General features: G+C 38.2%; 2 protein-coding genes across 4 annotated transcripts in view; one reads left to right on the top strand and one right to left on the bottom strand.

The window, feature by feature from the left end:
* Window positions 1-3673, bottom strand: part of DCAF17 (DDB1 and CUL4 associated factor 17) — a 37208-nt gene extending 33535 nt beyond the window's left edge. For 2 of the 3 annotated variants that reach the window (XM_010950177.3, XM_010950178.3), the window contains exons 1-2: window positions 3163-3458; window positions 2643-2746 (exon numbers count right to left, since the gene is read on the bottom strand). In XM_010950177.3, the coding sequence (XP_010948479.1) occupies window positions 2643-2746; window positions 3163-3288 (230 nt within the window). In that variant the 5' untranslated portion in view covers window positions 3289-3458. Of the gene's footprint in view, window positions 1-2642; window positions 2747-3162; window positions 3459-3590 lie in introns of those variants that run through there. The other variant, XM_074363880.1, reaches the window with a different exon arrangement.
* Window positions 3433-13796, top strand: part of METTL8 (methyltransferase 8, tRNA N3-cytidine) — a 74458-nt gene continuing 64094 nt past the window's right edge. Inside the window, exon 1 of the mRNA XM_045512984.2 lies at window positions 3433-3992. The gene's annotated coding sequence lies outside the window, so the exon portion shown is untranslated. The remainder of the gene's footprint in view (window positions 3993-13796) is intronic.

Here is a 13796-nt window from a genome sequence, read left to right as displayed (position 1 = left end):
AATGTGTTGCCAGTGGACCTGCCTTATAAGAAATGTTCAAGGAAGTTCTCTAAAGAGAAGAAAAATGATATAGGTCAGAAACTCAGATCTACATAAAGAAAAGAACATTGGAGAAGGAATAAATGAAAGTAAAATAAAATCCTTTATTTTTCTTATTCTTTTTTTGTTGTTGAAGTATAGTCAGTTATGAGTCAATTTCTCATATACATATTTTTCTTATTCTTAATTGATTTAGCAGATAAAAATTTGTTCATAATAATAATGATATTCACAACAAGGTATTCAGTGATTATAGCTTATGGATAAGTAAAATGAATGACTGCAATATAAAAGTCAGGAGGGAAGAATTAGAAATACTGATATAAGGTACCTGCACTACCTATGAGGAGCGGAGTGGAAAGTGATTTGAAAGTGACTTAGACTATTGTAAATGTATACTGCAAGTTCTAATGCAACCACTAAAAATTCTGAAAAAGAAATATAATTGATATGCTAAAATGGAAAGAAAATGGAATCATATAGAATGACCAATTAAAACCAGAGAAGGCAGGAAAAGAATGAAAGGGGGGGGAAGGAAACAAATAACAAATGCAATGAATAGCAAATAGTTACAAATATGGGAGGTATCCAACCAACTGTACCAATAATCACGTTTAATGTGAAAGGTCTAAATACACCAGTTAAAAACCAGAGACTGCCAGAGTGGATAAAAAACAAGACCCAAATATATGTTGTGTACAATAAAGCCACTTCAAATATAAAGACATTGGTAAATTAAAAGTGAAGGGATGGAGAAAGTATACCATGCAAATACTAATAAAAGAAAGTTGGAATAGCCATATTAATTTTAGACAAAGCAGACTTCAACAAAGAAAATTATCAGGGGGAAGGGTATAGCTCAGTGGTAGAGCATGAGCTTAGCATGCATGAGGTCCTGGGTTCAATCCCCAGTACCTCCATTAAAAATAAATTAAAAAAAAAAAGAAAATTATCAGGAATAAATAAAATTGTTAGGCATTACATAATGATAAAGGGGTCCCTTCACCAAGAAGATATAAAAATATTTAATGTGTATGTATCTAACAAAAGTGTCAAAATACGTGAGATTATAATGTACAGAACATAAGGAGAAGTAGACAAATCTACTAATAAAGTTGGAGACTTCAGCATAACTTCTTTCAGTAACTGAAAGCAGAGTCAGTACATAATTGGACTGAGCAATACCATCAATCAACTGGATCTAATTGACATCTGTAGACTACTTCATCCAACAATAGGAGAATACACCTTCTCAAGCCTACATGAAACATTCACCAAGATAGACCACACTCTGGGACATAAAATAAACTTCAACAAATTTAAAAAACTGAAATAATATAAATGTTTTCAGACCACAGTGGAATTAGATTAGAAATCAGTAACAGAAAGATAGGTAGCTGGAAAATCCCCAAATACTTGGAGATTAAATACATTAATTAATTACACATGGGTCAAAGAAAAAGTCTTAAAAAGAAATTTTAAAATATTTTTAACGAAATGAAAATATACAATATAGCAACACTTGTGGAATGCAGCAAAAACAGTGCTTACAAGGAAATGTATGGCATTAAATGTATACATTAGAAAAAAAGAGGTGCTTCTGGGTTGGTTGAACACACGGAGATTTAGGGAAAGCAGCATGCTCAGAGAACACAAAAACTCTGTGCTCCTTCCCCCATACCTTGCCCTATGCATCTCTTCCACTGGCTGTTCCTGAGTTATACCCTTTTATAATACACTGGTAATCTACTAAGAAGCCAGTCCCCCCAGAAATCACATTATGTGATTCAATTTATATGAAATGTCCAAAATAGGTAAATCTATTATAGAGACAGAAAATAGACTAGCAGTTGCTTAGGGCTGATGGGGATCAAGGTATTGTGGTGACAACTAAAGGATATAGTGTTTCTTTTGAGGTAATTTTAAGGAACTAAAAATCATTGACTTGTACACTTTAAATGGGTGAATTGTATGGTATGTGAGTTATTTCTTAATAAAGCTGTTAAAAAAAGAAAAATAAAAGGCCCATTTTTTAAGAAAAGCTAACTTAAATACGACATGATGTTTGGAATATGCTTTAAAATATTTAGCAAAGAGGTAAGGGAAAAGGGGACAATGGGATAGATAAACAAATGTGGCAAAATCTTGATCCTTTTTGAATCTAAGTAACAAGTATATGAGGGTTCATTATACTATGCTACTTCAGCAAGTTTGAAATTTTTCTTTTAAAACAAACCAAGGCAAGTACTTCCAAAACAAAACACAGAAATTCTTCTCTAAAACATCACTGAACTACTAGGTAACTGACTCTCTTGACTCTGGTATCTTTTAGGCAGAATAAAATACTACACTGCATTCAGCAATCTATCATTTTACCTGCAATATAAATTCGCTTTAAATTGGTATTTACAAAGATGAAACCTGAAGCTTTAGACTTAACAAGATTTTTAAATTATACACATCTTATCACCTACTCTGATTTTGGATCCATTTTCCATTCTCCTATTTCACTAAGCACTAACGTAGGCATGTGTTTCTATAAAAATTAGAATAAAGATCAACAGTCAAATGAATTACAGCAAAAATTTTCACCAAAAAGATACCTGCTGACACAGCACCGATAATTGTCAAAATATATTCTTCCTCTCTCATAGGCTATAGGTGACTTGGAATGAGTTGTCCAGACATTCTTAAATTTAGTACTTTCCTAAAAGACACAAGGAATTCCGGTTTAGGAAATAACTGATAAGCTCCACTAATTTTAAGTTGGATAGTTAAATTTACAGTTTTTAAAGTAATTTTCAAGTACTTAAAAAAAACATTATGTTCAATTCTTCCTCATTCTGCCCTCACACTTTGGTTTAGGTGGGGGTGACCAATTTTTATAAAAATTGTCTGCATGAAGATACAAGAAGCTTAAAACAAAAAGCATCTGGCGGTGCTATTAATAGCTATTTACTAATCCCCCAGGTTCAAGGCCTGGCTCACCCTGCCCCATCACACGTGATCTCCTTAAAAGGGGGCTGGATTTTGTAAAACTGCACCCCAGCTGGCGACTTGACCTCCCCCCACCCCGCGTCGCCCCGCTGCCCTGGGTCCCGCTCCCGGCCGGCGGGCGGTCACCTGGCACACCAGCGCCCGCAGAATGCCCAGGTTCGTCCTCTGCACCACGCCCGCGTCGCGCGAGAAGAAGCCCAGCGCCCGGCGACTCAGCCGGCGGCACACGTTGGGCCTCTGGGTTGGGCCCATGGAGGCGCGGGCCGGCGCAGAATTGTCTGGACCAAAGAGGGGCGCGCCCCTTACTCCCGCGCCGGGCAGCCGCCGCTGCCTCCGAACCTCCAGGCCCCACCGCCTGGAGGGGCCCAGGAAAAGCCAGCACGAGGAGCCGGGCAGGAGGCGCACGGCGGTGGGGCGAAGGAAGGCAGAGCCGGCGCCGCCCTGAAGCGGAGAAGTAGGAAGGAAAAGAAACCCCCTTCCTGGCTGGCCCTCAAACCCTCTCCGGCTCCGGACCTGACCCCGTTATGCGCGGTCTGTCGCAGCCGTTCCCTCACCGGGAAATGTACTTCCCAGGGCCCTCTCAGGAGCCTGGCTCGTCCCGAGAACTACAATCCCCATCAGGCCGCGGGCAGCCAGCCCTTGCTCCGGCCCCGCCTCCAGCGCGCCGCGGCCCCTCCCATCCTCCCTCCTCTGGCCGCGCGGAGGCTGCGCCGTAGGGCTGGCGCGCCGTTCCGGGTCTGCGCGCGGCGCTGTGGAGAACCCTGGGGGCGCTGTGCTGCCGCCTTTTGGTTTCCGTTCCCTGTGAGCGCCCTGCACTCAGGGATCCGTCCCTGGCCGCCCCGGTACCCCTACGCCTCTCGCTCTCCAACTTTCCCTCTCAGAGGGCCTGGCCGGGGGCAGAGAGGGGCGCTGGTCCTGTGCGACCCGCCCAAGGCAGTGTCCTGTGCTAGAGAAAGGTACGCCCGCGGCTTTCTCTTCAGTCGCATGTTGGACATGGTGGACGAGGTTGTCGGTTAAACATTTTGGGTCCGTAAACACTATGCTTTTGTATTATGAATTAGTGGTGGACGATGCTGCATTCGCACCAAACTATACTTGAATTTTTCTCTTTCCCAGAGGCCCGCCCTTCTGTGGCCTGCGGGGTCATAGGTTGGTTTTGCGATAATTGATGCATTTTTCTTCCTCACGCCTTTTATTTTCACTCCTTGTTGGGAATGAAATATGAAATGTTTACATTCTTATTGGACTGCCTGAGATACTCCACGTTGATTTCTCTAAAAGGTAACTTTATGACTAGCCCTGCCTATAGGGTCAAAATTCCCGCTACATTACATTTTCGGTAATCATGCACCAGATGTGTCTCATTGCTTTGCTTCTAAGTCCCTTGAGGGTGGTGTCTTTGCATCTCTCACGTGGCCTCTAGTTCAGACGTAGGCACGGGAGTGATTGCATCTGACTGACGGAGCAAAAAGTACAATACTGGGTTAGTGCGTTGGGATAAGTGTTTAGTAAAAATTTGTCACATCTCTTTTTAACCTTGCTGAATTTCCTTTAGGGCCTGGGCTTTTGCTGATTTTTCATGACTTATTTACAGCATACTGTGGAGTGCTTTGTATATTTTTAGAGAGCGCTATAATAGTTAATTTGGTAATTCATGAATGCAGCTGTCACTGAGAAAACCGGGACCCAGAACAGCTAACTGGATTTTCTTTGGCTGAAATGAAATTCAAATCATTGCTGAATTGAATTCATCATCTCTTTTTTTCTTTCCCTTTTACCCCGACTTGTTTGTCTTCCAGTGGTCTTTATCTCACCACCAAGTCACCCAAGGGACAGTCATCCTAGAAACACTCTTTTCCCTCACCCTCAACCAAGTACTTTTAATTCTGTTATCCATCCCCTCTTCATATACCCTGGAGTAATTTAGAGCCTCACCATTTTATCACATTATTATGTTAAGTAGCCTCCTTTCTGCCTTACTTAAATACTTTCAATTCCAACCCTCCACACTGCTGCCAGAGTGATTTTTCTAAAGCACAAATCTGTCATTTCTCTATTAAATCTTTCAGTGGCTCCCAGTCACCCAGAGCAGAATTTCTCAAACCTAAGTAGATACCCAGGATTCTCTATTGTTAACTTAAAATATGCTCAGTATGTTAAATATATGCAATGTAAAACCATATATAAACTTATAATATTGTATCTTTTATACAACTATAACACTCAAACAGTTATATGTTAAATGAAGCAAAACTATAAAACAAATTCCGATGAATGCTTATTTGTTGTTCCAACGAGACTGTTTTTGCTGAACCTGTCATGCTCCTAAAAAGTGAACCTTCACTGTTTTCCGGGACATAAATTCCTTATAGAAAGGCCTGTCTATATTACCCTTGTGTTGAGAGATTATTCAGTGACTTCACCTCTTTATTTAAACCACTGTAAAACCTTCCTTTGTTCAATGTGTCATGATTTCACTTGACCCTCACTTCGCAAACATCTGTTACATCTGTTACATCGTCTCTATGTCCCTCATTAACCTGCACCAATGACAAATGGTACCACTTGTTTGCCAGTGCAGCCCTAAGCACAAATATGTGAACTGAAGTCTTGTGACAGTGGTCCATTAAAAGGTGGTCATCCAGATGATCCAGAGTATCCTCTGTTCAAAAAAAGTTTTTGTTTAGATTTTTATCAAATTGAAAGTAACAGGTTTCTCTAGAGAACTCTCATAGCCTTGAGGCTACATTCACAAATCCCAAGAGGTCTGTATAGATATCACATAGGACAAAATCTGAATGCCTTAGTGTAGTATACAGGGCAGTCTATTGTCTGCATTTTGCCCTCTTTTTCAGCCTCATTTTTGCCCAACCTTCACATTTGCTCTTGTGTTTCTGACATGTTGCCTACTTGCTCAAGCCACAGTACCTTTACATTTTAAACTTTCTTTGTCTGGAGCTCCCTTTCTCTCCTCTTATCTGTCTCAAGACTCATCCCAGGTATCTGAGCTCCACTCAGACATTTTTCCTAACCCCTCCATCTTAGTTATAGCTTTGCCTCTTCTCACTTTTACTCTGCATACATTGGTTATGGCACTATATTAGAATTGTTTGTCTGTCTTCCCAAATGTATTGTATTTAGATTAGTCCGTTCATTCATTCAACATACATATGCATTAACTACATTTTAGGTAGTATACCAAGGATGCATATGATGTTTAATGAATGGACTACTCTAAAAACAATGTTCATATAGATTCTGTTATCAGCAACTAAGTACTTTAGACATAGAATCAAATTTAGGCTCCCTTTATTTTTTAAATAAGTAGGAAACCACAATATTAATAAGAAGAAATAACTTAAAAAAATTTCATCCCTAATAGTTCTACCTCTAAAGTAGGTATTTTCTTGTTAAAGGAAAAATGGCATGAACAGCTATCCCTAGCTTAGGATTTGAAAATGACTTCCCTTAATTTCAGGAATAGAACAGACATTGTTTTTTGTTTTTTGTTTTTTTTTTCATTCTGCGTCTATGTGCTGTTTACAGAGTACTTAACCATTTTTGCCATGATACTTTAAAGACAAGAAAGAGGAGATATGACTTCAGATGTTAATAAAATGCTTTTTTGTTAATATACTTTGTTTAAAGAGACATAGTATAACCGAATACATATATAAAACACTCGTTATTAAACCTGAACATTTGTTCAGAGACAAGGAAATCTGAACTAAGGCCACAAGAGGTCATTCATTCAACATGTAACTATTTTATCTACATTTGTGCTAGGAACTATTTGGGCATAGAGTATAACAGTAAACAGGGATTAAGGTCCTCACATGTCGGGGGAGATAGACAATAAACAGATTTTAAAAATATGGTTTTCAGGTAGTGATAAGTGCTGTGAAGAAGGTAAAACAGGGTGATGTGGTTGACAGTGAGTGGTTGGGAGCTGTGCTTTTAGCCAGAACGGTCAGGGAAGGCCTCTCTGAAGAGTGGCCTTTTGAGCTGAGCCCTGAGTGATGAGGATGAGCTGATCTGCACATAACTAAGGTTACAGTAGTTCAGGCAGAGGGTTGCTCCGTACAGGGTCCCCAAGGCAATAACAACCTTGGCTTATTCTAAAGCCATCAGAAGGCTAGTGTGATCCTTTAGTGTGCATGAGGGAGGTGAACCTGGAGAGGTAGGCTGGGACCAAGTCATGTCAGGTGTAAGGAATTTTGGATTTTACTCTGTTGTGCCATAGGACACTTTGAAGAAGGAGAGTGACATGGCCTGATTTGTTATAAGATCATTGTGCCTGTAGGGTGGAGAATGTACTGCAGTGGGGCAAGAATGGAAGCAAGGAGACAGGTGGCTGTTGCATTGGTCCAGGTAAGAGATGATAGTGGACTAGAGTAGTAGCAGAAGAGATGGAAAGAAGGGAGCAGATTCAGGATATACATATTTTGAAAGTAGAGTTGACAGGACTTCTGATGTAGTGGATATTAAAGATGAAGAGAAGAGTCAAGTGAAATCATAATAAAGCAGAACCATGAACAAACATCCCCAAACTCCCCAGAACAAAGGGAAAACAGGGAAATACTCATGATGTGATGTCAGTGAAATGATGCCTAGATTTTATTAAATGTACACATTAGCATTATAAACATTAATGCTGGAGAATGTTAGGATCTGCTCTGAGACTGGATCATGTGGGAAGACAGGAATAAAATCAAGTCACAGAAGTAGGCAGGGGTCAGAGCATGTGGGACCATGGCAATATGATTGAAAAATCTCTAGAGTGATTCGACATTCCCTCTAAGAGATAGTTGGATCAGGAACAAGAGTGAAGTAGAGGGATCAATTAGCAGGTAGTTGCAGTAGTCCAAGTGAGAATAAGTCATTTTTAGAAATATATTTTGAAATTATTGAAGCTTTTGACTATAAATTTGATTCTGCTATTTCCTATTCTTTGTATATTTTAATGATACTGCCTGAATATGTAGCACATTCATTCGTATACAAAATCCAGGAAGATTTAGGTTTAAAGGATTGATAGTAAAGTTTGCAAACTATTTCTCTTATTTAACAAAGTATGTTATTTATTCAAAAGAATATGTATAGATAATATAGCATAATGTGTAAATAATAATTATAAAATGAATACCCAGATCAACTTTAACAAAACAGAACCTTCTTAAACTTTGATGTCTCCTATGTACCCCTCCTGGTTCCTGGCTCTCTCTTTCCTCTCTATATAAATAAAATATTAAGTTTTGAGTGCTTTTGAATGTGGTATAAATTGAATCATATGTATATATGTACTCTCCTACAACTTGTCTAATTTTTCTTCAACATTACACTTGACAAAGTACCTGTAGTTCATTTCATTTATTTTCACTAATATATAGTATTTCATTGTGTGAATTTACTAAAGTTTATTTATCCACTTTCTACTGTCTAGGCTTTTGTTTCTTTTGGACTTTTTATTCCTAGAAAAGTGCTGCTGCAGACCTTAAATTTGTCTTTTTGGTACACATATTAAAGAAGGTGTTCGTTTTCTATTGCTGTGTAACAAATTACCACAAACTAAGCTGCTTAAACTGACACCCATTTATCGTCCGTTATTTTTTTTCTTCACCGACAACTGCTTGTCCCAGGACCATTTATTGAAAGGTCTCTCATTCCTCCACAGATCTGCAGTGCTAACTCTGTTATATACCAAGTTTATATTCATAGTCTATGTTTCAGCTCTGTTTTCTGTTCTGTTGCCCTATTTTTCCATTCCTGGGTTAATGAATACCTCACTACTTCTATGATAAGTCTTGTGAGCTGGTAGAACAAGTCCTCTACCTTATTCCTTTTCTTCAGCAATGTCTTATTTCTCTTTTGCTATTTGCTCTTTCATATACATTTTAAAGTCAGCTTAAGTTCTACGAAAACCTTTTTGGAATTTTGATTGGTATGACATTAAATCTACATATCAATTTGAAGTGAACTGACATCTTTACCATATCAAATTAGCCTATCTCTGAAGACAAAATGTCTCTCCATTTATTTAGATCTTCTCTAGTGTCTTTAAATGAAGCTTTGTAATTATTAATGAATTGCATATTTTGTAACTTCCTAAGTACATTGTATTTCTAGTCAGTGTTGTAAATGGTATATTTTTAAATTAGATTTTCTAGCTATATTTTTGCTAGGATATAAACATGTAATTGTCTTTTCATATGTTGATCTTTTGTTTAGCAATGTTGCCAAACTTTATCTTTAATAGCAATAATTGTCATTTCTAAGGCTTGTGGAATTTTTCTACATAGATAATCATGTCTCAGGAAACTCTGACAGTTTTGTTACTTCCTTCTTGACTCTTCTACCTTTTTTTCTTTCTTTTCTTACTGTACTGGCCAGGACCTCCAGTGCAGTGTTGAATAGAACCAGTGATAGTGGACATCCTTGTCTTATTCATGTTTATAAATGGAATACTTCTAATATTTCACCATTTAGGATGATGTTATAGATTTTTTGATAGGTACCTTTTATCAGGTTAATGAAATTCTCTTCCATTCCTTCTTGTTAATCTTATTTTTTATCATGAATGGGTGGTGAATTTTATCAAGTACTTTCTCTGTATCTGCTGAGGTGATGATATAATTTTTTTCCTGTAATCTAATAATCTGGTAATTATGTAGATATATTTTCTAGTATGTTAAACTAAACTTGAGTTTATTTAGATAAGTTTTTGTGATGTGTTTTGTTTTTTATACACTGTAGGATTTGGGCAGCTGCTGGCTTTGCTCTCTCTGCTCTTTGGACCTTTGCTAGTTTTTGGTCTGTGAGGATTTCTTTCTTGCTTTCTGGCTCACTGATGTATTTACCAAGATATATTTTTTAATATATTTTTCTAGCCTTTTGGGAATATTTTATAGCAGAATGGTTTTGGGGGTATCAGGTTCACCAAATTACCAGAACTATAATTCCACTTCCCATATTTTAAATGTAAAAGCTTCCGTTCATGTAAGATAGGATCAGTTACCACCATTTCTGTTTTCTCTTCTTGTCTCTGTGCACAACCATGCTCCTCCCTGCTGAAAACACAGAAACAGAGTTGTGTGGTAGAAAGAACATCACACCAGGGGTCAAAAGGCACAAGTTGTAGCACTAGCACCACCGCTTAGTGAGATGTTAACCAAGCCACTTATTCTGTCTGAGTTTCAGTCAGTCATCTGCTAAGTGGAAACAGGATTGAAGTGAGAACCACGTGAATTTATAAATGTGAACACTTTGCTGTAGGGAGTTTGGAGAGGAGAGAGGGTTGATTAGGTAGCACAGAGGATTTTTTTTTAGAGTGGAAGAACGATTTCCTGTGATACTGTAATGGTGGGCACATAACACTATACATTTATTAAAACCCACATAGCTTTACAGCACAAATAGTAAGCCTTAATGTACACAAAATTTAAAAAACAAGGGCAAGTAGGGATTCCAAGGTGGAATGCCAAGGGTGACAAAAGACTCTAACTGAATTACAAATGTATGCAGTAACCTCACTGAGAGGGGCCAGGGATAAGATGTTGACCTAAGTAATTTTGAAAATGAGACCGTAAGACTAAAGGCAACAGGAACTATACAAAAGCACAGTACTCAAGTTGATAAAAGTCCCACGGAGGTATGGGTTGACAGTTCTGAAACTACTACACATGTGTGCTGGAATTGAACAGTGAATACTTGCACGGTGGATGATAGGAACCAGGTTTCTTACTATTGGAGTAGGAGGCTATAGACAACCAAGTGGGGAAGGCTAGAATGAGCCATGTGGTAATGGGTTAGTATTAACTCTAGCTTACTATAGATACAGATGGATACCTATGGAAACATTTATAAATATGCTTATATACGTGGTTTAGTATACACGCAAATATTTCCTTGCTTTGTCAGTTGAGAGGGCCTAGAAGCAAGGGCAGCTTGGTAGCAAGGAGCACACCCAGAGCCCAGACCATTCTCCAGTAAAAGGAACAAATACTTTTTAGAGAAATGGCTAATTCTAGAACTGGGTCAAGGAATATACAAGAGCCTACAACATCTTGTAGTGCCGAAAAGTAAGGAGGTGCTCCAGCACACAAGGATAGGAGTATGTGAAAAGGATACAGAAGCCAACCGAAAGAGCTCTTAATGGCCAGCGCAGGAACAGTTTGAACAATAAAATAAAGTAGTATTAGGTTATAACCCAAAATTAAAAATATATATATATGAGTCCATACTGATATAAACAAATGATTGAATAAATAAATGGAGGAGAAGAGACAAATCTCTCATGCAAAAAAATTCCAGATAATTTATGCAGATATTCTACCCTTAAAGAAATGGCACATAACTCCCTGCTCGTTAAGTGTTGACCGTGCATAGTGACTTCCTTCTGAAGAATACGGTATGGAAAGCAGGGAGATAACTTTACAGTGGAGAAACCTGTCAGTCACTATGTCAGCCAGTTTATCAAGGTTAACATCAGCAGTGATAAGTCATGTTCATGTCATGTACCCCTGATATGAGGTGGTAAGAATGATACTTTACCTCTGTGGTTTTCCTCCCTAAACTCCAGTCTAATTGTGAGGAAAATATCTGATACATATTTTTTTGAGAGGCATTCTAAAGATACCTTATCAGTACTCCTCAAAACTGTCAAGGTCTTCTGGGAAAACTGGACAGCAGCATGTAAAACAATGAAGCTAGAACACTCCCTTACACCATATACAAAAATCAACTCAAAATGGATTAAAGACTTAAACATAAGACAAGATACAATAAACCTCCTAGAGGAAAACATAGGCAAAACATTATCTGACATACATTTAAAAAATTTTCTCCTAGAAGAAATAAAAGCAAGAATAAACAAATGGGACCTAATGAAACTTACAAGCTTCTGCACAGCAAAGGAAACCAGAAATAAAACAAGAAGAAAACCTACGGAATGGGAGAAAATTTTTGCAAGTGAAACCGACAAAGGCTTGATCTCCAGAATATATAAGCAGCTCATACGACTCAATAAGAAAAAAATAAACAACCCAATCCAAAAATGGGCAGAAGACCTAAACAAGCAATTCTCCAAGGAAGACATACAAATGATCAAAAAGCACATGAAAAAATGCTCAATATCACTAATTATCAGAGAAATGCAAATCAAAACTACAATGAGGTATCACCTCACACCAGTCAGAATGGCCGTCATTCAAAAGTCCACAAATGACAAATGCTGGAGAGGCTGTGGAGAAAGGGGAACCCTCCTACACTGCTGGTGGGAATGCAGTTTGGTGCAGCCACTATGGAAAACAGTGTGGAGATTCCTCAAAAGACTAGGAATAGACTTACCATATGACCCAGGAATCCCACTCCTGGGCTTGTATCCAGAAGGAAATCTACTTCAGGATGACACCTGCACCCCAATGTTCATAGCAGCACTATTTACAATAGCCAAAACATGGAAACAGCCTAAATGTCCATCAACAGGTGACTGGATAAAGAAGAGGTGGTATATTTATACAATGGAATACTACTCAGCCATAAAAACCGACAACGTAATGCCATTTGCAGCAACATGGATGCTCCTGGAGAATGTCATTCTAAGTGAAGTAAGCCAGAAAGAGAAAGAAAAATACCATATGAGATGGCTCATATGTGGAATCTAAAAAACAAAAACAAAAAACAAAAACAAACAAACAAACAAAAACAAAGCGTAAATAAAGGACAGAAATAGACTCACAGACAGAGAATACAGACTTGTGGTTACCAGGGGGGTGGAGGGTGGGAAGGGATAGACTGGGATTTCAAAATTGTAGAATAGACTACACTGTATAGCACAGGGAAATATACACAAAATGTTATGATAACTCACAGAGAAAAAAATGTGACAATGAGTGTGTATATGTCCATGAATAACTGAAAAATTGTGCTGAACACTGGAATTTGACACAACATTGTAAAATGATTATAAATCAATAAAAAATGTTAAAAAAAAAACTGTCAAGGTCTTCAAAAACAAAGGAAGTCTGAGAAACTGTTAGAGCCAAAGAGGAGCCGAAGGAGAGCTGGTAACAGAATGTAATGTGGTGTCCTGGATGGAATCCTGGCAGAGAGAAAGGACATTAGGGAAAAATGAAGGAAATCTGAATAAAGTACAGATGTAAGTTTACAATAATGTATTAATATTGGCTTATTAATTGTGACAAAGATACCATACTTATGTAAGATTTTAATAGTAGGGGAAACTATTGTCAGATGTGGGAGAATTCTCTATACTGTCGGCAACTTTTCTGTAAATCTAAAACCATTCTAAAATTAAAAGTTTTAATTTAAAAACTTTAAAAATGCAACAGGAATATGGTAGATATTACTATTAGAGGCAGCATGGCTTTAGTGCTTAAGAAGATGAACTCAGGTTCATCTGCTTGGGTTCAGATCTCAGCCTCACTACTTACTAGCTGTGTGACTAGTTACCCTAAATAATTAGAATCACAACCTCTGTGTGCCTCAATTTAGGTATCTGTTAAATGGGTTCTTGGGAGGACTAAATGAGTTACTATATATAAAGCACTCAGAGTGATACCTAGCACATAGCCACCCCTACATAATTGTTTGAGTCTATTTATCATTATCTGCTTTGCTTTGCTCTTCAGTTCTGGGGAATCTCTGTGATCACAGCTGGATTTCACTGACTCTCTCTCCTTCAGCACACTGATTTTTAGCTTGGCACTGTGACAAACCAGTATTCATAATGTTTTGTTCAT

Source organism: Camelus bactrianus, chromosome 5 (assembly GCF_048773025.1).
Source record: "Camelus bactrianus isolate YW-2024 breed Bactrian camel chromosome 5, ASM4877302v1, whole genome shotgun sequence".
Lineage (NCBI taxonomy): Eukaryota > Metazoa > Chordata > Mammalia > Artiodactyla > Camelidae > Camelus > Camelus bactrianus.
This window is presented reverse-complemented; position numbering and strand designations above follow the sequence as displayed.